At 40.0% G+C, this 25,202-nt stretch overlaps 1 protein-coding gene across 2 annotated transcripts in view; it reads right to left on the bottom strand.

Annotated features, from left to right (window-relative positions):
- The window catches only part of UGGT2 (UDP-glucose glycoprotein glucosyltransferase 2), a 448,230-nt gene that overhangs the window by 27,554 nt on the left and 395,474 nt on the right, over positions 1-25,202 (bottom strand). For both annotated transcript variants that reach the window (XM_033949012.1, XM_033949013.1), the window contains exons 35-37: positions 24,999-25,159; positions 16,591-16,705; positions 12,797-12,913 (exon numbers count right to left, since the gene is read on the bottom strand). In XM_033949012.1, coding sequence (XP_033804903.1) covers positions 12,797-12,913; positions 16,591-16,705; positions 24,999-25,159 — 393 coding nt within the window. The remainder of the gene's footprint in view (positions 1-12,796; positions 12,914-16,590; positions 16,706-24,998; positions 25,160-25,202) is intronic.

Raw genomic sequence — 25,202 nt, 5'->3', positions numbered from 1 at the left:
ATTTATCATATATCTTCAAGAAAACAGTTGAAACTGGAGAATCCTGGAGAACTGGGTTCAATTCTCATTGCATGTCACTTAATCCTCCATTGCCCCAGGAACAAAAACTTAGATTGTGAGCCCCCTAGGGACGTCAAGTGGTGCTATATAAATGATTTAATAGTAGTAGTAATAGAAATATAGGCATCCTTCTACAGAACTGCCAAAAATCTGGACCTGGTTTGGATCTATATGTGTACATTCTGCTAACATGGTTTCTATGGAGGGCTGCTGTTAGGAGGTGCAACCTGGGCACCTGCCATAGGCCGCTCTGCTTAAATAACTTTAAGTGATCACTTTCAAATTTCTGCTCTTGGTCTCTGCATCTCTAACACCAGCCCTGACTCTATGTAAGGACTGTTCCATTTTCTCAATAGGTGTATTGGATGTTCTAACTTTTCCTAGGTGAGGTCCTTGTGTGAATTCTGGGAATTAATGCTGCTGTTGCATGGTAGATTTGTTTTACAAATTCTGAGTGTCTTTTATATTACTTCACAAGATGCTAGATACAAATGAGAATTTATTGTGCTTTAACTAAAATGTGACCAGAATCAGAATTTTCTTTTTGTATGGTGGATTCTGTAGTGAAATGTCCTGTTTTTGCTCCACTCCATTTTTGGGTGAGAGGAAAGGAGCTCCTGAGGATGTAGAATATATGTTTACATTTAAAACCTTGATGGTTCAGTGTGCAAAGCTGGGGAGTCAGTATTTTTATATTAGAGACCTAGGTTACAATAATTTAACTTCTACAGTATTTGACGAGTATAACCAGGGACTGCAGAGTTAAAAAAAAAAAATATATATATATATATATATATATATTATATAGCCTAGAGATATGGGTGGCATTTCTTTTTTTTTAACTAGAGTAACTCTGACCAGTTCTAAATGAGAGGAACCCTATCTCCTCATTCTTTGACCTGCGCTCTGAGGTGGCCATCCCTTCTGGGTACCCTGGTGGGAGTATTATCTCTTTTCTCGCCTCAGGTAGCAAATTAATTTGATCTGCCTCTGACACATACATTTATTCCTACCTTGGGTGCAAATGCAAATTTATGGGGGTTATACTACAATCCTATTTTATAAAAGCACGAAGGCACCTATCCTTTCTTTGTAAAACATTTTAAAAATATTTTTATTGGTGCCCCACCCCTTGTACAGTCAGTGATACAGAGAGATGGACAGTAGGTTTCGATGGGGAGGGGAGGGGAGAAAAGAATTGCATTGGCCTCCCAGTCATAAGCATTTTCTTTTTCTACAAAACTTTTCACTGAATACTACAAAGTGCAAGAAAAGGTGTCAGAGAATTTAATGTGCCTATGTGTAAAGTTAGGTCAATTGTGGACAAAATGAGAAGAACTAACTCCTAACAATACCTCAACAGTTTTTCTCAACAGTGCTCTGAACGCTGCTGCTCGACTGCACATTGAGTTTTGTTCTCAAGTGTCTATAAAGCAAAAGTGTTCCTGAGGAAGACGTTACAGGAAAATACTTTTAAAACCAATAGGAGGAAATTTTTTTTCACTCAGAGAATAGTTAAGCTCTGGAACGTCGTTGCCAGAGGATGTGGTAAGAGCAGATAGCATAGCTGGTTTTAAAAAAGATTTGGACAAGTTCCTGGAGGAAAAGTCCATAGGAAAAGATATGGGGAAGCCACTGCTTGCCTTGTATTGGTAGCATGGAATATTGCTACTCCTTGGGTTTTTGCCAGGTACTAGTGACCTGGATTGGCCACTGTGAGAACAGGCTAATGGGCTTGATGGACCATTCTTTCTGACCCAGTAAGGCTGTTCTTAAGCTCTTTCCTATACCCTGAAACAGGGATCCTTGTTGGGATCACTGTTTTTAAATAAACTATATCATTGGTTGAAAAGACACCTCCCTTGCCTTTTCTGTTTGACTGTCAATACTCCAAGGCGAGGCGTTCTTCTGTCAACCTAATAAAAAATTAAACATTTACTAATGGCAAAGAAAAAAAAATATCAAAAAACCAAATCATTAAACATGCAAAGTAATGAGCCTGCTTCAGTGGTACATATCAAAATCTTCTCCACATTTTTCAATTTTTGATATGCAGTTTTGTGGGAATACGTTTTGTCAATGGGTTAGTAGTCTACATGAACCCTAGGTAGGAGAGCTGGTGAATGCAGTTAGATTATGTAAGTTTGGCTTAGGAACATGGATGAGATAGACTCCTCGAGATCTACTGGCAGGCCAGGTTTTCTGGATATCCGCAATGAACATGCATAAGGGAGATTTGCATACCAAGAAAGCAGTACAGGCAAATCTCTCTCATGCATATTCATTGCAGATATCCAGAAAACCTGGCCTGCCAGTAGATCTCGAGGACCGGACTTGGGCAGCCCTGAGATAGAGGCTTCCTTTCTCATCTCTATTCTGGACTTTGATTGAGTCTCTGGTTGTTTACACCCATAAGAGAGACAAGATAAGGGTAAGATTTATAAATATTTATAACTTTTATGCAATTGCAATTATAACACAGAACAAAGACTAGTAATAATACAGATAATAAATGAAAATCCATAGAACAAATTCAAGTCATAAATGACAACCAGAACAATTAAAAGTAGATTAAAACAGCAGCACATTAGCATAAATATGCATAAACTAAATCAAACATTATTGACATGTCAAAGCTTTCTGATGATGACCTCCTAAGAATATAAGAATAAAATATACTAAACAGACATTGTAAAAGATCAAGAACTAAAAGTTTGCTTTAAAAAAATCTCTCATAATTCCACGCAAAGCAGCTTTCACAAGACACTGGGCCTGTTTTACAAAGCCGTACAGAAACGGCTCCGAAGCCCTTTAAAATTTCCATGGGCTTCGGGGCCGTTACCGTGCTGCAGCCGCTAGTGTGGCTTTGTAAAACAGGCCCACTGTGTTCCATTTACGGGGTTTGTCCTGAGTTGTGTCTAACGGAGGACCTTGCACAAAACTTAAGTTAATTTGTTTAAAGCTAATTGTTCCCCTGTTTTGGGCTTAGTGTGCATATCTCCCAATATACTTGGCAGTTCATGAAGAACTTTGTAATAAATTCCATTTAATGGGAGCAGAGTGAGAAAAGGCTCTGCTCTGGGTTGACATCAGTCTTGCTTTCTTTGCTATGCTAATGGCGTTTTATATTCCGCTTTATCTCCTACTGGATTCAGAGTGGACTACAAGCAGATGATTACAGAAAATAGAACCAGGGATTACAATAGCATTACTAAGTAGAACATCAAAAGGTAGAAGAGACCCATTTCTCAAATAGATAGGTTTTAAGTAATTTGCAAAATGAATAATATAAAACTCTCTTGCTTTGTTTGAAGAGTCAAATGCACAAAATAAAGTGGCGAGTTCTCATTCATGGACCTGGCTTAAAAGCTTAAGGGAATAATTTTATAGCAAGTATGTGCATATGTTTCCTTGTTTGAGCTTTGGCAAATTTTCAAAATAAAAGAATGTGCACATATCTGCTCCAAAAATTACCTTTGAGAATTTATATATTTACAATTACGGCTGCTTTTTTGTATGCACAAAGTTTCTTGGTTAATTTATGCACATTTGACCAAATTTTGAAAGTACACATAGATGCAAACCCCTTCCCAAACTCCACTGAGTCCAGATAAATTTGCACATGTGTGTAACTTTATGCACCTAACAGGTGTACAACTTTATAAAACTTAGTTCTGCTTGTAAAGCGTTGTATTACAGTGTTCTCCCCAGAAATTTTTTCCAGCCGGGTGGCATGAAAAAGTAGCCGGGTGGGGCGGGATGGGGAAATTTGGTGGTGGGGAAAATTAACCCCCTCTTTTACTAAGGTGCACTAGCATTTTTAGCGCGCGCAAACCCCTGTGCTATGTGGGAAAACTAACGCCAGCCCAATAATGGCGTTAGCATCTAGCGCATGCAACAATTCTCCGTGCACTAAGCACACACTAAAACCACTATTGTAACTTAGTAAAAGGAGCCCTAAATGTATACTATTTTTATTAGTTAATTATTATTATTATTTTTCAATGCTCAATATGACTTCCTTTTTTAAGGTTTGACACTTGTGCCAGAATATTTTTACTAAATTTAAGAAGTATTTGCCCTCTTTTAAATGGTATAGAGGTTAAAAAAGGGAAAGGCGTTAATGAAGTCATTAGGTTCAATCTAGCCATTTATTTCTGCATGAATTTAAACAACTAAAAAAAAAAAGATAAATATAGTTGATCCAGTCATACAAGAAATGGCTCTACAGCAAGGGTGCCCACACTTTTTGGGCTTGCGAGCTACTTTTAAAATGACCAAGTCAAAATGATCTACCAACAATAAAATTTTTTAAAAACCCACAAAGCACACTGTACGCAGAGAAAATGTTAATTATCATTTATATTCCGCAGGTTTTCAAAGAAGTCAAGGCAGATGATTCTATGCAATGTCACCTCAGGAACAACTATACAAAAATAGACAAATATACCCCCTCCCTTTTTACTAAATCGCAAAAGCGTTTTTTAGCGCAGGGAGATGCGCTGAATGCCCTGCACTGCTCTCGATGCTCATAGGCTCCCTGTGCTAAAAAACGCTATTGCAATTTAGTAAAAGGGGGCCATAGTGCAAAATATAGACAGCAGATATAAATTCTCAAAACAGGCACATTTTGATCACTAAACTGAAAATAAAATCATTTCTACCACAATTGGACATGCTTAGTTACGTCAGCTCTATGGCTGCTTTAACTGTAAGGCGCCTGAATCTAAGGCTATATGCTACCATGCTGTAATGGAACCTGGGAGCCCATTCACTGCTATAGAATAGGCGTTCCCTGTTCAGTCTCAGGGTGCCTACGAAGAAGAACCCACTTGGAGAATTGCCCCTTATTTTTTAAGGATTATAAAAACAGAAGCAATAATGTGAAAAACAAAACCCAGCCTTAAAACAGGCTGAATTAATTTGTGAACCATTATTTAAAGGATACTCAGAAAAAATATTGTTTTCCCTTAGCTTAAATGAAATAAACATATTCCTATCCATCATTTGACTATAGCTAAGTGCAAAAGAACATTAGCTCGAAAAACCTCACAAAGCTGCAGTGAAATAGAAAAGTGATTTTGTTTTACTGTAATTTCTGCATTAAGTGGATTTGCACACCCCAAGCTCCTTAAATCCTGATGCACTTCTAGCTTTTCCTGTATCAGACTTTGCAAGATTAATAAATGGAGTATCCTTCTGCCTGCCAGTTAAAGGATGAAAAACAAATGCCTATAAAGTTCAAATCACAGCTTGACTAAACTTGAACTTTCTTGATGTCATTCGTGTTCGTGCCGGCTTCCCTTCGAAACCGGAAGTAGCGTGTCGGGGGGGGGGGGGAGAGAAAGAAAGCCGGCACAAACACGATAAGAGTCCCGGAGGGAAGCTTACAACTTGCTGCTTTTACTTGCTTTGGGCCTTCCTCACTGCCGGGTCCTGCCTTCGTGGAAACAGAAAGTAGGCAGGTCCCGGCAACGAGGAAGGTCTGAAGCAAGTAAAAGCATGCTGGCAAAAAAAAAAAAAAAAAGGCAGGCGTCAAACAAAATTTTTGGCGGCGAGTCAGCCCGGGAAGAAACATTGGCGGCAGCAGCAGGATTCACTGGGCGATCACCTAAATTAGCCGGGCGCAGCGCCTGGCTATAAGGCCCTGGGGACAACAATGTATTACCTGAAGACATGTCTATACAGTTTGTTCATCCATACCATCTTCTAAGATTTTCAATCCATTCCTTAGAGATCCTGTTTGTCCTATGCATTCTTTAATTCAAATGTAGTCCTTGTTGCCACCATGTCCTTTGGGATCCCATTCTACAAATCAACAACCCTTTCCATAAAGAAATGTTTCCTTAGATTACTCCTGAGTCAATCCACTTTCACCTTCTTCTTATGACCCTTCATTTCAGAGGTTCCTTTCAACTGAAAGGGTTCCGCCTCCTGTGCATTTAGACAATGGAAGTATTTAAATGTCTCTCTTCCCTATTTATTCATTTATTTAGCCCGTCCTCCCAAAGGAGCCCAGAACGGGTTACAAAGGTACATTCACAGTATAGAAGTATAGAATTATTGAAAGACATTTTGGCAGACATAGCTTAGAAGAATTTGCGGCATTCGAAGAAGATATTACATGGCATAGTATAGATTTAGGACAGCATTCACTGTACTAACAGAACATAACATAATTGTACTAAAGTTTTGGTGTTGTAAGCAAGTACATGATTGGTGGACAGCAGTTTAGGTCCCATTAGTAGCGTCAGTCATCATGGAGCTCAGGAGTAGCGTTGGACATTAAGGAGCTGGATTTGTGAAGAGGAAGGTTTTCACGGCCTTCCTGAAGTTCCATAGATTGTCTAGCGATCTAATGGATGTGGGGATGATGTGCCAGAATCTGGCTATAAACTGTGAAGAAGAGCGTTTGCAGGCTGTTTCAGTTTTGAGTGAACGACCAGATGGTAGTGTGAGCCGTCTCTCTGTTTGAGATCTCAGTGATCTGTTTGGGACGTAAATTTGTAGTTTTGATGTCATGTAGTTCGGTGTCAGCTTGTGGAAGGTCTTGAAGGCTAGGACCAAGGCTTTAAAAGGCGCAGTGTTTTTGGATAGGTAACCAATGCATTGATGTTAGTGCTGGGGTGACATGGTCTTGGAAGCCTAGGTTTTTCAGGAGGTGAATGGTTGCATTTTGTACACCTTGGAGGCAGAAGAGGGTTTTTGTGGGTAAGCCCACTAGTAGTGCGTTGCAATAGTCTAAGCGGGATAAAACAAATGCATATAGTAGTTGGGCAAAATCGGTTTCTGAAAAGTAAGGACGGATGCACTTCAGTTGATGGAGGTAGTAGAAGGATGAAGACACTAAGGATTCCTTTTACTAAGGTGTGCTAGTGCGCGCTAGCCGAAAAATTTCTTCTTGGTTTTTCCTCCTCTACACGTAGGTACATCTGGAGGTCTGGTGCTGGAAGCCCAAAGCCTGCAGCCGCCTGAAGCCCGCCCAAAGCCACCAGAAACTGCTCGCTGGTCTCCTGGATGGCTGCCTTTGTCTTAGAAGAGTGATGCACAATGCAGGAGCGTGACCTTTGCGCTTCCTACCTGGTCCCGTGCCGTTCTGTGATTGGCTGCAGCCAATCACAGAGTAGTGCAACCAGGCAGGAAGCACAAAGGTTGCGCTCCTGCGTCGCTCTTCTAAGACAAAGGCAGCCGTCCAGTAGACTGTGCTGGAACACTGCCACTAAAAAAGGTACCGGGGTGTGTGTGTGTGTGCAGTGTATTCGGTCCATAAGATGCACCCCCTTTTTGGGGGTGAAAAATGTGCGTCTTATGGTCCAAAAAATACGGTACTTTACAAATGAGTAGGAGGTAGGAGTTCAAATCAGACTCAATAAAGTGGGCTTTTATAGCCTAGATTTGGTTATTGGCAGAGATGGAGCTTGGGTTTGCTGGGAAACAGTGATCATAACAGGGGCTGATATCTGGAGTGAAGCCAGTAAGGAAATCTAATGTAGCAGCATTTCATTTTCAAATGGGTCACTATGATAAAATGAAGAAAATTGTTATAAAGAATCTAAAAGGATTGCATGTAAATCAGGCATGGACATTGTTTTAAAATGCCATTGTGGAAGCCCAAACCAGATGTATTCCACATATTAAAGGTGGAAACAAGAGCAAACAACAAGCATGGTTAAAAAGTGACCTGAAAGAGGCTATTAAAGCCAAAACAACAGCCTTCACAGAATGGAAAAAGGATCCTAATAAAGAAAATAAGAAGCAACATAAGAACTGGCAAGTTAGTTGCAAAGCTTTGATAAAAAAGGCTAAAACAGAATATGAAGATAAATTTGCCATAGAAGCAAAAAAACAACAACACATAGTAACAACTTTTTCAAGTATATCAGAAGCAGAAAGCCTGTGACGGAATCTGTGGAACCATTAAGGATCATTAAGGAGCAAAAGGGGCACTCAGGGAAGATAAGGCCATAGTGGAGAAACTGAATAAATTCTTGGCTTCAGTCTTTACAGAAAAAAGATGTAAGAGATCTACCAATACAGAAATGGTCTTCAGGGATGATGGGGAGATACTGAAAAAATCTCGGTGACCCTGGAAGACGTAATGATCCAAATGACAAGTTACTTTTACTATAATCTATGACTCAAATGTGATTTCCTCACTTTCCCCCTCTTTTACAAAGCCTGATAGCACAAGCCACTGAGATAAAAGTCCCAAAGCCCATAGGGATTTAAAGGGCTTCGGGGATTTTGCTGCATGGCAGCCGCTAGTGCGGCTTTAAAAATACAAAATTATATTACAAAATAATGATATTTGAGAGAGAAACCCCCCCCCCCACTGGATGGCAGTAAGGGAAGGCTATGTTTAATTTTTGTTCAAAGAATTAGGGATAAGGTGAAATCTTACTATAGAAATTCCTTTGTTAGAACTGTTATATTCTTAACATTATTACTCGGTTTTTTAAATTAATATCAATAGTAAAATTTAAATTACATTCACTTTCTTCTATTAGATGTACCACTTTATTACTAATAATGACTGGTGTTGCCATTCAGCAAATTACATATAATTGGAAGGATTGGAGGAGAGTGGTGGTCATTGGGGACTCCATGCTAAGGGGCACCGAGGGACCAATTTGCAGGCCCAATTTGCAGTCAAGAGAGGTCTGCTGTCTTCCCGGAGCCAGGATCCGGGATGTCACCACCAGCCTAGACAAACTTATAAAGCCCAATGATCATTTTCCCATGTTTCTCATCCATGTAGGTACAAACGACACTGCCAGGAGTACCACGGAGAACATTCCTGACGACTTTGGAGCTCTGGGAAAGAAGCTGAAGCAGATAGGAGCCCAGGTGGTTTTCTCATCGATCCTCCCAGTAAGAAACAAAGGCAGAGCTAGAGAAGAGCGCATCCAACGGACTAACGAATGGCTCCACATGTGGTGCATAGAAATGAACTTTGGATTCCTAGACCACGGTGAGACACTCCAGGGACTACAGGGACCCGACGGACTCCACCTAACCAGGAGAGGTAAGAACGTATTCGGACATCGCCTGGCCCGCCTACTCCGCAGGGCTTTAAACTAGGTAAGTTGGGGGGAGGGCACATATTTATATCCCAGAGCAGTAAGAAACTACCCGGAGGAGGCGAGCAACACCCACACTTCTGGGTCTAAGGTAAGTACGCATGTTATCCACGATAATTTAAAGGGAAATATCAATGATAATTTAAGAGTCACTCTAACCCAAAAGGGGATCTCTTCACAGGTATGGAAGGCTATGTATGTTAATGCACACAGCTTGGGCAATAAAATTTTAGAGTTAGAGACTGAAATAATAAACGCTGACCTAGACGTGGTAGCAATATCAGAAACCTGGTTCACGGACTCGCATGGGTGGGATATGGCTATACCAGGCTACAATCTACTACGTCGCGACAGAGAGGGCAAGTTAGGTGGAGGGATAGCACTATACACTAAGGATAACATCAAAACTACCAGGATTACAGATGTTAGATACACTGGGGAATCCCTCTGGGTGAATCTGGCCAGAGGAAATGAAAAATGCCTATACCTGGGTGTAATATACAGACCTCCAAAACAACAGGAAGACAAAGACTTAGAACTGATTGAGGACATAGAGAACATCACTCTACGGGGAGACACGGTGCTGTTGGGGGACTTCAACATGCCCGATGCAGATTGGAACACACTCTCCGCAACTACGTGTGGCAGTAAAAGAATTTTGAACTCCATAAAGGGTGCACGACTCAAGCAAATGGTGTTGGAGCCCACCAGGGACCAGACAATACTGGACCTGGTACTCACCAACGGAGATAGCGTCTCGGATGTCTCAGTTGGAGATACACTGGCCTCCAGCGACCATAATATGGTATGGCTTAACCTCAAGAAAGGTTTCTCAAGGTCAAACACAGCAACTAGGGTTCTCAACTTTAGAGGCGCAGACTTTGACCGTATGGGAGATTTTGTCCGTCAGGAATTGCATAAACAAGCACTACCTAACAATGTGGAGGATATGTGGTCGACTCTGAAGTCCACCCTACACGAAGCAACAAACCGCTACACAAGAACAATAAGTAAACACAGGAAGAACAAAAGACCCCAATGGTTCAGTGCAAAAATTTTTGACCTCATTAAAAAGAAAAAAGAAGCATTTATCGCCTACAAGCATCTAGGAAAACGAGAGGTGAAAGAAGACTATCTAAACAGATCTAGAGCTGTCAAAATAGCAGTCAGAGAGGCCAAACTCCAAATGGGAGAAGATCTAGCACGGAACATTAAAAAAGGAGATAAATCCTTCTTCAGCTATATTAGTCACAGGAAAAGAAATAAAGACGGGATAGAATGCCTGAAGAAATCAGACGGTAGCCTTGTAGAATCAGATTCTGCCAAGGCAGAATTACTAAACGAATACTTCTGCTCAGTCTTCACCTGTGAAGCACCGGGAGCTGGTCCACAGCTTCAGATGGGAGACAGCCAGAAGGACCCGTTTCAAGATTTCGAGTTTACACCCAGTAGCGTCTACTACGAACTATCAAGACTCAAAGTAGATAAAGCCATGGGACCAGACAACCTACATCCCAGAGTGCTAAGAGAATTGAGTGAAGTCCTGGCAGAACCATTATCTGTTCTTTTCAATCTCTCCCTACGCTCAGGAAGAGTCCCCTTGGACTGGAAAACCGCCAACGTTATCCCACTCCACAAAAAGGGATGCAGGACAGAGGCAGCAAACTACAGACCAGTGAGTCTCACGTCTATAGTGTGCAAGCTCATGGAAACACTGATCAAAAGACATCTCGACATAATCCTAGACGAGGAAAACCTACGTGATCCCCACCAGCATGGATTCACCCAGGGCAGATCCTGCCAATCTAACCTGATTAGTTTTTTTGACTGGGTTACTAGACAGCTAGATGCCGGAGAGTCACTGGATGTGGTATATTTGGACTTTAGTAAAGCTTTTGATAGCGTCCCACACCGAAGGTTATTGAACAAACTGAAATCAATAGGGTTAGGGAACACTCTAACTACATGGGTTGAGGATTGGCTGAGTGGTAGACTTCAGAAGGTGGTGGTAAACGGTACCCCATCCAAAACGTCAGGCGTGATCAGTGGAGTGCCGCAAGGCTCAGTCTTGGGCCCGATTCTATTCAACTTATTCATAAGAGAGATATGACCCAAGGACTTAGAGGAAAGGTATCAATGTTCGCCGACGCCGCCAAACTTTGCAACATAGTAGGTAAAAGCATTTTGCCTGATGATATGACGCAAGATCTACTACTGCTTGAACAGTGGTCGGCAACATGGCAACTAGGCTTCAATGCTAAAAAGTGTAAGGTAATGCACCTGGGTAAGAGAAACCCGCACAGAACTTACATACTAAATGGTGAGATCTTGGACAGGACCACGACGGAATGTGATCTAGGGGTGATCATTAGTGAGGACATGAAGGTTGCAAATCAAGTGGAGAAAGCTACCTCCAAGGCAAGGCAAATGATGGGTTGTATCCGTAGAGGTTTTGTCAGCAGGAGACCTGAAGTTATGATGCCGCTGTACAGGTCCATGGTGAGGCCTCACTTGGAGTATTGCGTTCAATTCTGGAGGCCACACTACCGGAAGGACGTGCTGAGAATCGAGTCGGTTCAGCGAATGGCCACTAAGATGGTCTTGGGGCTCAAGGATCTCACGTATGAAGAAAGACTGAATAAACTGAGGCTGTACTCACTTGAGGAACGAAGAGAGAGGGGTGATATGATTGAAACGTTTAAGTACATCACGGGCCGTATCGAGTCGGAAGAAGATATCTTCTACCTCATGGGACCCTCGACCAACAGGGGGCATCCGCTGAAAATCAGGGGAGGGAAGTTCCATAGCGACTCTAGAAAATACTTCTTCACTGAAAGAGTGGTGGATCATTGGAACAAACTCCCACTGCAGGTGATTGAGGCCAACAGCGTGTCGGACTTTAAGAGAAAATGGGATATTCACATGGGATCCCTAGGGGAGTGAAACCAGAGAGCGGGTATTTGGAATGGGCAGACTTAGTGGGCTATAGCCCTTTTCTGCCGTCTTTTTCTATGTTTCTATATTAAATTATAACTTCTGGTGGAATTCTTTATGCCATATCTATAAAATGGAAAGATTTATTGCTTTACAACGGGGATATTTTAAGAAATTTCAGAATGTGTGGAAACCATTAACAAAATATTGTAAGGATTAAGTAAAATTGTTTCCCTTATATTTATCAGTTTATGGTGTAGGGAGGGGGGTATTTTATTATTACATATATTATATGATAATGGAATATATGGTGGGGAGGGATGGGAAAGGGGAGGGGATAATAATTTATGTAATGTACCAATTGATTGTTTATAAGTGATGTATTTATTGTTACTGTGAATGAAAATATTTAACACTTAATGTAATTTTGAAAATGAATAAAGATTAAAAAAAAAAAAGATGTACCACTTTAAAAACACTTAAGACAGGGGGATAAATATAAATTTAAAAAAAAAAAAAAAAAAAAGCCAGGGGAATCAAACTGCAGTCCCAAAGGGTCACAAACCAGCCTGGTTTTCTGGGATCGCAATACTTAAAGTACCAATATTAAGTATAAATTGTAGCAAGATTAATATAAATTGGCTCATTAACAGTACAATTCAAGACAACACATGTGAACATTACACTTATTTCACAATACATATTAATAATTATACACTTACCAGGTCAATAGTTTTGGCATTTTGTTTCGACACATCATCACACCAAGTTTCACACCAAAGCCACTCCTGAGGCAAAGACTTGATGGCCACCTGATGAATCATGTTATTAGGAAGATCCTGTATCAATTATTAAACAATTAAAAAATAAAATCAGCAGCGCTGTATTGACTTATCAGCTTAAATACTTCTGTTCACGACACTACATAAAAAAAAAAAAAACAACACTTTTTTTTTACCTTGTCAAACAGTTCTTGAAATTGATTACATTTAGATCTATTTTCATTGTTTTTGCTATTGACCATGTAAACCCCTTTGCTTCAGAGTCTTCATTGGCTCCCGGTTTATTTTAGAATTCAATTTAAATGCGCTTGTATTTCTTTTAAAATTCTACATGGTATCTTTAATCGTCTTATTCCTTTATTTTGGAATGTTTACCGATTCTCCTTTGCAAGAGGTATCCAACAATTTAAACTCTCCCTTCCTTCTAAAAAAGGGATTAAAGGAGTCAAGATCTTCAGTCAATCTTCGGTCTTTAAATTCTCTCAACTCTGGAATGATCTCCCCTTTTTTTTTTTTTTTTAAGGAGTTCCAGTTCATTTCAATTTTTCTGTAAATCTTTAAAAACTACTCTATTTGCCAAACATTTTGAAAATTAATTATTTTGAAATTTTGCTATTAACTTCTATTTATCATTTGCAAATCATTCCCTGTTTATTTAATTGCTGTAAACTGAGTCGAGCCTTCTCAGAATGATGACTCAGTATACAAAGTTAAGCTTTAGTTTAGTTCAAAGAAGGTAAACAAACAAATAAACCTGATACTGGCCAAAGAAAGTTCATCATAGGAACTTACAAAATCTTACACATTTCCATTTTATTTGTACTATATAGCAGTGTTTCTCAACTCAGACCTGGAGCACCCCTTGCCAGTCAGGTTTTCAAGATATCCACAATGAATATGCATGAAAGACATTTGCACATAATGGAGGCAGTGTATGCAAATTCAACATGGATATCCTGAAAACCTGACTGGCAAGGGGTGCTCCAGGATTGAGTTGAGAAACACTGCATAGTATATGTTGTATAAGTGTAGATATAGATAATAATAATTTTATATACTGCAATACCACAAATAGTTCAGAGTGGTTTACAGAGGAAGAGACTGTATACAGACAGTGATATTACAAAAAAAACTTTCAAAATTACATTAACATGGTAAGATGAATCAATTTTTCTTGGAAGTATTTTAGAAGTACACTAAGGCAGAAATGGAGTCAGAGAAATTTATCAAAGAGATAAGTTTTGATTGACTTCCTAAAAGTTTGGTAAGAAAGTGTGTTTGAGATAAAGTTGGTTAAACATTTATTCCATTCGCCTGCTTGGAATGATAATGTTCTATCAAGGAATCTCTTGTAGATACAGCCCTTCAAGGATGGAAAAGCGAATAAGTAGGCACTACGTGTACAAGTTGTGCCTGGAAAGTCGAAATGATGAGATAGATTGGGGATGAACCTCTTATGGTTTTGAAGCAAAGGCAAGCAAACTTAAAAATAACTCTTGCTTCCACGGGCAGTCAGTGTAGTTTTTTTGCAATACGGGCTTACATGATCTGATTTCTTGAGACCGTAGACGAGACTGACTGCACTGTTCTGAACGATTCTCAGTTGTTTGATGTTTCCAAACATCTATATCAAAACAATTGCATGTTCTTAGAATGATCTGGCAAAAAAAAAAAAATATATATATATATATATATTAATATATGGAAGATTAGACTATTTTCAGTTACTTATGCAGAGACAGCACCATTGGCATCATCAATAAAGTAAAAAATATTAAAAAAAAAATATTAAGGTCATTATTTTTAAGCTGTTTCATTTTTTTGACTAGTATCTACGGTTCACTGGGTCCCATCTGAAGAGCACAAAAATTCTGAGTCTTACAAACAGACAAGAATAATCTTACTGAGTCAGACCAATGGTCGATCTAGCCCAGTATCCCATCTTCACGGTGGCCAATCACCTGGTCAAAACCCAAACAGTAGAAAGATTCCATGCTACCAATCCAAGGCAAGCAGTGGCTTTCCCCATGTCTGTTTTAATAGCAGAATATGGACTTTTCCTTCAGGAATTTGTTCAAATCTTTTTTTCAAACCAACTACACTAACTGCTCTCGCCACATTCTCTGGCATTATGTTCCAGCGCTTAACTATTCCCTGAGGGAAAAATATTTCCTTTCATTGGTTTTAAAAGATTTTCCTGTAACTTCATTGAGTGTCTCCTAGTCTCTGCAATTTTTAATGGAGTAAAAATTGATCCACTTGTTCTACACCACTAAAAAAAAAAAAGAAGTCTATAAAATCCTAAGTTCAATATTTTTATTGAATTATTTGCAAAACTTAAACAATACCAGTAAAAAAAAAAACTAGTAACAATTAGAATGTTCAGTGAAATAGAAAGTATACAAATCAGGTCTGAAATATAAATGACCAAATTAATGTTTCTTTAAGATGATACTTGAATTGTTTTCAGGTAATTGTCAATGAGAGACCACATACGGCAACTTGAGCCAGATGTGAGTGGAGAAAGTTTTTCAGAGATGTACTGTTCATCTCTCTTATATAAGTGTGTTCCACCAAAAGGTATAGTCCAATAGTGAAGCAGATTTCCAGTTTTGTAGAACTTGCTGGATACCTACTGAAATCATGATGGCTATTATTTTTGGATCGGAAAAGCAGTGACTAAAGCAAGGATGTAATGAGCGCATAACGATGATTCCAAAGGAAAGATCATTCAAACAGTTTGCAATTGTTTTAATAGTTGTCCAGATCTTATTCCAGAAAGGTTTAATTTTAGAGTATTCAAAGATCGTATGAGATAATGTTCCCTGTGCTGTAGAACAATGCCAACAAATATCTTCCTTTATAAGATTTCTGTGAGGTATCCAAATAACTTTCCACGTGAGAAGTAATAAGGATTGCGATATGCTTGCTGATTGGAGAAGTCTATTTATTTTGGACCAAAATAGATTCCATTCTATTTGCGTAAGTGATATATTGTGTTCTTGCGTCCATCTAGAATAGATTTCAACAGGCGGCACAAAGTAAGATTCTCGGAGTTGTTTATAGAATGTAGAGATAACTTTACACTGAGATTCTACTATTCGGCTCCAGTGCATAAGACAAGTTGTGTCTGATAGATGTAAATTGGAAATTATAGATGTCAAAGTTACCCATTGATTTTTCTTATGAATCAATGCAGGGTATGCTACAGAAAATTCAATGAAAGACATTAGCACATTATCCTGAAATAATTTGTTTAACAATCCAGACATCACTATCTTTCCATTTTTTCCAATTTAAAAATCTTTTTTGTAGACTTCAATCAAATTTCCCCTCAGCAGTCTCTTTTGCAAACTGAAGAGCTCTAACCTCTTTAGTATTTCCTCATACGGGGCGAGTTTGGCCATTTTATGTTCCAATAATAAGAGGGTATGCAGATGATTCCACCATACCCAAAAAGAAAGAGCAGTACAGTATCTCTAACTCAAAGATAAAAAAATTTATTTCTTCCCCAGAATGGCCACCTTTCACATAAACAAGCAATTCCTTTGGTGAGGAAGATGAAAAGCTTCATACTTATCAAGCAAAAGCCCCACAGCCGAAGGGAGGAGAGCAGTGTCGGTGGCCTCGGCACCATAGACGTTAACACGAATAGACGGTGCCCAGGATGATGTTATGTGGTGTATATTTATACTGGAAAAAAAATTGTTGGAAAACACAATCTCCCTACATACCTGATCAAGATTAGAGAGACTGTTTGGATCCTGACTGAGAGCTTGATATTGGCCTCTAAGCCTGTCCCCCGCAGCAATCTTTCTGAACTTCTTTAGATCCACAATATAGAGGGCACTGAAATAGGAAAACATCTGATTATAAAACTCTTAACTGTAAAACAAATCTTCTAAGAAATTTTCAACACTATTAGAATGGAAAGACAAAAGCAGCAGTGATAAATTCAAACCAGCACAATGTTTACTAGTCATAATAAATTTCAGTTATCTAAAATAAATAAATGAATTCAAATTCAAATTTAGTGCAACAAATGAAACACACACCACAGGCAATTATATAATAGCAAATGCTTAGAAAAACATCCGAAGAATGAATTGAAATGTGTAATCTAGAGTTTACATATTTCAAATTATTCATATATACAGCGGAGGTATATGTGAACTGTAGATCCCATGTAACATGGCTTGATATAACATGGGTGAGAGTTGCAACCCTCTTTTTTTTCTATTACATATTATGATACAGAACTTGGATCCCAGTGTTCATTTTAGAGAATGACACGGGGAAAAAATCTGTCCCCGTCACTGCACCATCCCCGGCCCACCATCCTCTGCACCGCCTCGTCACCGCCGTTCCCTTCACCGCCCCGTCAACGTCATCGCCATCCCTTTCACCGCCCCGTCACCGCCACTGCCATCCCTTTCACCGCCCCATCACCGTCCCCGCAGCATCCATATAAGCCTTAGTACTGCAATATTTAGCTTATTCCTTTCTTATAAATCAAAGTTCCTGCTGCTGAACTAGAGAAAGAGATGTTCAGCTGGCAGGGCTTTGTTTATAAATTTTTATCAACACAACTAATATACTATTTTATCCTAAAGCAAAAAATAAATAAATAAATATAATTTTTTTTTCTACCTTTGTTGTCTGGTTTCTGCTTTCCACATCTTCTCATTCAATTCCTTCCATCCACTGTGTGTCTTCTCTCTGCGTCTTCCATTTGCTGTTACTGTGCCTCTCCCTTCACCCCCTCCCACAATTGGTCTAGCACCCATCTTCTTCCCTCCGCTCCCCCATAGTCTGGCATCTGTCTTCTTCTTCCCTTCCAGCGTCTTCTCCCCACTCTGCCTTCCACATTTCCAAGGAAGAGAAACTTTTCCCTTTCACCTCCTCCTTCCTTGTGTGAGCCGGAACACGCGGTCCCCGCAGCCCCCACCCGCATGCCGGCTCGATCGTTTAACCAGCTGCTGCAACTTCCTGTTTCCGGTCAGAGCAGAAGATTGAATACTGAGAAGCCGCGCATGCGCGGCTCTTTTGAAAGCGTTCCGGTCGCCGAAAAAGAAAGCCGGCAAACTAAGGTGAGGTGGAGAGAGGAAGCTGGTTAAATGATCGAGCCGGCGTGCGGGTGGGGGCTTCGGGGACCGCACAATCCTTTATGCCTCACTGCGGTGACAAGACCATTCACCGCTCCACGGGGCGGTGATGGCCTTGTCCCCGTCCCCGCAGAGGCTGCTAATTTTCATTCCCCGTTTTTGGCGGGTTACCTGCGGCTAAAAGCGGTAGCTGCGGGTAAACCGCCACCGTGTCATTCTCTAGTTCATATCATACAATGTCTAGAGCAGACATATCAAAATCTGGCCCGCAGTGTAATAAAATTTAGCCTGCCAGACAATTACAAATTTGCACTTAAGCTGGCCTGCCGGCAAACATTTTTTTTTTTTACTCAATCAGGTACAAGTGCCACATCAGCTGTAGGTTCACGTGGTTTCCCAGTCTAACATTAAAGCAGCCTACAGAGGATCGCCGGTCGGCTGTAGTGATCCTACCAGGCTTCCGTAGCCTCACCAGCACATTCCCTCTGCCATGGTCCCGTACATCAGAGGAGGGGCAGGACTGCAGCAGAGGGAATGTGCTGCAGAGGCCAACCTGCTAGGATCGCTACAGCTGACCGGTGATCCTCTGCAGGCTGCTTTAATGTGATACTGGGAAGTCAGGATGAAGGGAGGGAAGGAAGGAAGAGAGGGCCAAATCTCAGGCCAAAGGGAAAGATGCCAGACCTCCAGGGGAGAGAAGGGAAGAAGAAAGAAGAAGACCCTAGCAAGTGAGTTATCAGAAGACAATCAGATCCTGATTTGATTAATGACCATGATTTGAATAATGACCAGATAACAAAAGGTAGAAAAAATAATTTTATTTTCTGTTTTGTGATTACAATATATCAGATTTGAAATGTGTATCCTGCCAGAGCTATTGTTAGACAGCAGGTGTGAACTAGGACCTAAAAGAGAGAGGAAAAGTATTTTTATTTATTTTGTTTACATCACCGAGCTGGCGTGGGGTTGGAGAGGTTGTAACCCTATACTTCTACTGGAAGACCTATTGTGAATATGAGGGGGTCTCTTTTAGAACCTAGGTCAAAATTTGTGGACATATTTTTAGCGAAAGAAGTAACAACTATTCCCTCTTATCTCAAATATTCCTCTCATCTCCTTAGAATACTAACACAAGATATCGGTATGAACCCCAGGATGTTTTTAGTGACTTTAGATGTGGTTTCATTATACACCAAGATTCCACAGAAAGGAACACTATCTATTATAAAGGATACTCTTGAAAATAGAGGAGAACAGAGAATCAGTACCCAGTTTTGGTTAAAACTAGCACAATGGGTCATTGAGAGAAATTACTTTGAGTTCGATGGGGGTCTATTATCAGCAGATCCAAGGTGTAGCAATGGGGGTCATGTTAGCTCCCTCTGTGGCTACCTTATATGTAGAACAAAGATTAAATAAATAGGAGAAAAAATCTTTTAGAAATCAATTCACCTGATAAATAATATAACACTAAAAGTGAATTAAAGTGTTTAAAGTATATACTAAATTATTAAAAAATAATTTATAGAGTGCTCAGTGTGAAATCTTATTCAAAACCAACAGGTTAATAGAATGAAGATGTAATAACATTCCATCATTGCACTCACCTACCTACCAGCCCTATATGACTGATTAAATATACGTTGTTCAAGCAGAATAATAGTAGTGAAGAAGTATAAATGAATACTTAGCTGGATATAATTGATGAAAAACATATGTATGTCTCCACTGTGAAATATACCATCTCAAGATAAACAAAAATGTCCTTGAGATCTGCTCATTAATGCTGGAGGTTGTACAATGGAATCTTTCTTATATCGTTGGTTTAGTAGAAAATACAAAAGAAGTGAGTCCCCAAATCCACCGTTAAAATCTGATCCATTTCAGCATAAAGCTAAAAACTCCTTGTAGTGAAAACAATCCAACATTTCCTGTTGGATTGTTTTCACTACAAGGAGTTTTTAGCTTTATGCTGAAATGGATCAGATTTTAACGGTGGATTTGGGGACTCACTTCTTTTGTATTTTCTACTAAACCAACGATATAAGAAAGATTCCATTGTACAACCTCCAGCATTAATGAGCAGATCTCAAGGACATTTTTGTTTATCTTGAGATGGTATATTTCACAGTGGAGACATACATATGTTTTTCATCAATTATATCCAGCTAAGTATTCATTTATACTTCTTCACTACTATTATTCTGCTTGAACAACGTATATTTAATCAGTCATATAGGGCTGGTAGGTAGGTGAGTGCAATGATGGAATGTTATTACATCTTCATTCTATTAACCTGTTGGTTTTGAATAAGATTTCACACTGAGCACTCTATAAATTATCTTTTAATAATTTAGTATATACTTTAAACACTTTAATTCACTTTTAGTGTTACCTTATTTGTAGGACATTTGAAGACAAAGAGGTGTACCCCTCAGTCTTTTTATAAACATATTTCTCTATGGAAAAGGTTTCTGGACAACATTTTCTTTTTGTGGGAGGACTCAGAACAAGATCTTTTAGAATTTTTGAAATGGATCAATACTAGGGATCCCCATTTACAGTTTATTCCAACTTATAGTACTGAGAGAAATACATTATTACCCTTCTCCAGTTACCACCCGTATCATTTAAAGTTTAACCTTCCAGTCAGTCAGATTTTAAGTCTATGTAGGGTCTCTTCTAATCAAGAGGATTTTAAAGTGGCAGCAGATCAGTTTCATAGTCCGAGGTTATCCAATAAAGAACATAACATAAGAACATGAGAATTGCTGCTGCTGGGTCAGACCAGTGGTCCATCATGCCCAGCAGTCTGCTCCCGTGGCAGCCCCTAGGTCAAAGATCAGTGCCCTAACTGAGACCAGCCCTACCTGCATACGTTCCGGTTCAGCAGGAAGTTGACTAACTTTGTCTTGAATCCCTGGAGGGTGTTTTTCCCCCATAACAGCCTCCGGAAGAGCATTCCAGTTTTCTACCACTCTCTGGGTGAAAAAGAGCTTCCTTACGTTTGTACGGAATCTATCCCCTTTTAACTTTAGAGTGCCCTCTCGTTCTCCCTACCTTGGAGAGGGTGAACAACCTGTCTTTATCTACTAAGTCTATTCCCTTCATTATCTTGAATGTCCCCTCTCAGTCTCCTCTTTTCAAGGGAGAAGAGGCCTAGTTTCTCTAATCTCTCGCTGTACAGCAACTCCTCCAGCCCCTTAACCATTTTAGTCGCTCTTCTCTGGATCCTTTCGAGTAGTACCGTGTCATCCTTCATGTACGGCAACCAGTGCTGGACGCAGTATTCCAGGTGAAGGCGAACCATGGCCTGGTACAGCGGCATGATAACCTTCTCCGATCTGTTCGTGATCCCTTTCTTTTTTTTTTTGTTTAAATTTTCTTTTATTAAGAAAAGAAGAATACAAAGAAGTAAATCACAATCTGAATACAAAGAACCCAGAACAAATCAAAACACCAGACTAGAGGGTCTACCGCGTGGTTTCTGCGTGGAGACAAAAGATACTCAGCAAAAGCCAAGAATAACCCACCCCCCCAAATCCCTTTCTTAATCATTCCTAGCATTCTGTTCGCCCTTTTCGCCTTCGCCGCCACCGCACTTTGCGTAAACGGCTTCATTGACTTGTCAACCAGTTCATTCCTAGCATTCTGTTCGCCCTTTTCGCCTTCGCCGCGCATTGCGTAGACGGCTTCATTGACTTGTCAACCAGTACTCCCAAGTCTCTTTTCTGGGAGGTCTCTCCAAGTACTGCCCCGTACATCCTGTATTCGGGTATAAGATTTTTGTTACCGACATGCATCACCTTACACTTATCCACATTGAACCTCATTTGCCATGTTGCGACCCATTTCTCGAGCGCGTTTATGTCACGTTGCAGATCTTCGCAATCCTCCTGCGTCTTTACTACTCTGAATAACTTAGTATCGTCTGCAAATTTAATCACCTCACTCGTCGTGCCAATTTCCAGATCATTTATAAATATGTTGAAGAGCACGGGCCCAAGCACCGAACCCTGTGGCACTCCACTGGTGACACTTTTCCAGTCCGAGTATTGTCCATTTATTCCCACTCTCTGTTTCCTATCCGCCAGCCAGTTTTTAATCCATGTGAGTATTTCACCCTCGATTCCATGGCTCGCAATTTAAGTAGTCGTTCATGTGGAACCTTGTCGAACGTCTTCTGAAAATCCAGATATACAATGTCGACCGGGTCATCTTTGTCTATCTGTCTGTTTACGTTGAGCATATTTGAGGGCAAAATATACTAATAGGGAATTATTACTCCATGAATGCAGTAGATCTAACTCTGATCGTTTGATCTGTGTTTTACCCTATTCTGAAGCAGCGAAAAAACTGATAGCTCAGATGAAAAACTACTGGCATATATTATAAATTACACACCATCTTTGCAGAAATTCCTGTTTTCCTTTAAAAGAGGTAAAACTATAAAACAAGTTTTGATTCAACAAAAACTAGGCAAAATTTCTACTAAAATAGAAGGAATTCATACTAAACGTGGCCAATGTCAATGGTGTGCCACGAGCATAGAAGGTAATTCATGGACGGACTCTCAGACATGGAAAACCATAAGAGCTAGTGTTAATACAAACTGTCAAACATAATAATAATAATAATAATAACTTTATTCTTATATACCACCAACAATCTTGCGACTTCTAGGCGGTTTACAATGAAGAGAAACTGTACAGACAGCGAATTACAGAGTATAGCATTGAACATCTAGTGATAGTAACAGGAGAGTTACAGGGTCTGTGTATTACACGGTTTCACAATGAGTAGCATTATACAGTCAACGATATTCAGAGCATAAGTAGGAGAAGAGAAAGGAGATTGCGCTTTGAGTTACAAAGGTGCAAGACTGCGAAGGTGAAAAAGATAACATAAGATGTTATCTATTTCACATATTAGTATGCCCCTGTAAACTGATGTATGTAGGTCATACTTCGCGGCCCATACACTTGAGGTTAAACGAACATAATAAAAACGAATAAAAACGGAAAACCTGCAAGCTCTAATCGTGGAACATTGCCTAAGTTGCTAACACGATCCTCACCAGCTACAGACTGTATGCAACAGGGGAAGGAGGAAGGTAACAGTGAGGAGTATTTAAATTACAAAGAGCAACGCTGGATTTATTTGTTAAATACAGTATCACCATATGGATTAAATGCAGAGCTTGAGTGGACTTCTTTGATCTAACACAGAGCCTGGGGGAGGGATTCTAAGGAGTTATTGGTGCTATCCAATTAGAATGTTGGTGGGTGGGCCCGGCATATCTTGAACAACGTGATGACGTTTGTCTCAGCTGATCGGGCTCCCTGCTCTATTTAAAACTAAAGTAAAACGCCGCCCCCATTTCTGATGGTTTAGTGGTTAGAGTGCCAGCATAGTAATGGACTGGCCACATAGACATCCCAACAGAGCGCTGTGAACTTCACATAAAGGATGTTAGATATATATCTCATCATAAACCCCTTATAATTTATGGTGAGTCTCCCCCAAAACTTTCTGTACCCACCTACTTACCACCCCAATAGCCCTTATGGCTGCAGGTGGCACCTATATGGCAGCATTGTAAAGTTTGTGTGGGTTTTAATGGGCTCATACTTAATACAGGGAAATACTCATAGGCTGTAACAGCCTCACTCACTGTAACCTGTGCTGGCAATATGCTGTAGCCTGCCTCAGCTCTTTTATAGTAGCTGGAATTGAGAAGAATCACTGCCTCAATCTCAAAATTTCTCTTCAATGCCAATCTTCGGGCTGCCAGTCAGATACAGTGTCTGATTGTACTTCCAGCCCCGCAGATCAATGGATGTGCTAACAAAAAAGGGAGGGGGGAGCGAAAAATGCAGCTAGCACCCTGCGAGACACCACTGAGTCTCCTACGGAAGCCAAAATGCCTGTGCTAGAACCTCTGCTAAGCAGGTCAGGATGAAAAGCAGGGACGGTCCCGAGCTCCAAAAATACTTGTGCTGGTTGGCTAACAGGGATTGGCCTGTCAGCTGCAGATCGCAGTCTGCTTCTTCTCCACGCAGATAGAGCTGAAATCAAGGTGAAAATTCCAAGCACTGAAAACACTGAATTAATAAGAAAAAGAGAGGGAAGAACAGAAACACTCCTTCTGGCTCATGCACAGAAGAGAAAAACTACAGGTGGTAGAAGAGCTCCCAGTGAAGTAGAAGGGACACAAAAAAAAAATCCAGAGTGGATTCCTTTTGCAAATGGCTTGTGGCCATGAGGTGATAACCCACTTATCTAGAATGACACACCTATTGCACTGGAAATGCAGTTAATTTTTTTTTAACAAAATGAGCGGCACTGATCTGTAGTGCTTCAGTCAGCAAAAAGACACAGCAGACCACAAAAACAATGAACAATGCAGATAACTTTTGATGCAATAAAACTCCTTTTACACATCTGCCTTGTAAATCAAAGATGTATTTTAATAATTTCCAGTTTAAACTAAGATCTCTTTTCTTTCTAACTCACTTATCCTCTGCCATTCACAAGTCAAAGGTTGTAAATTCTGAGCAACTAGCACATCTTGAAAACTAGAGACAAATCTACAGTTTTAAGCACTATTTTGTTTCTCAGCAACTTATAATTAGCAAAGTTTCACTACATTTATTTTGGAAGTATTGTGGCTCAAGACCAGTGTTTTAGGCCACTAAAAAGGGGGCCTTTTACTAAGGCGCGCAAGCTGTTTTAGCGCGTGCTAAATGCTAACGCGTCCATAGACTATAATGGATGCGTTAGCATGTGCTAATATTTAGCGCGCTAAAAAACACTAGCTTGCCTTAGTAAAAGGACCCCAATATTAGTTGTATGACCTAGTTACTAGGAAAAGTCCTCTTCCTTTTATAGCTGTTAAATTGCAAAGATTGTTGATCAAGTGGAAATAATTTATTGCTATCAATTTACCAACAGTGGTTTCTAAATCAATGTGACTTGGCAAGTTATTATGAAATAGCTAAAGATACTGTAGTTTAAATTTAGTTTCATTACTTTACCTAATATGGTACTTCCTATGACCTAAATGTGATGCCCAATACCCCGATTTCCAGAAACGGTATCCATCCATATCTCTACGGCTGTCACAGAAAGGCGTGTAGCCATAAGGCGCGCCAGCTAGATTCAGGTCCCGAAGCTCTTTTAGGTCAGCTCTCACAATCTAAACAGAGGGAAAAGAAAGATACACATTTGTAAGATTTTAT

The sequence above is a fragment of the Geotrypetes seraphini genome, chromosome 6, assembly GCF_902459505.1.
Source record: "Geotrypetes seraphini chromosome 6, aGeoSer1.1, whole genome shotgun sequence".
In the NCBI taxonomy this organism is placed as follows: domain Eukaryota; kingdom Metazoa; phylum Chordata; class Amphibia; order Gymnophiona; family Dermophiidae; genus Geotrypetes; species Geotrypetes seraphini.
This window is presented reverse-complemented; position numbering and strand designations above follow the sequence as displayed.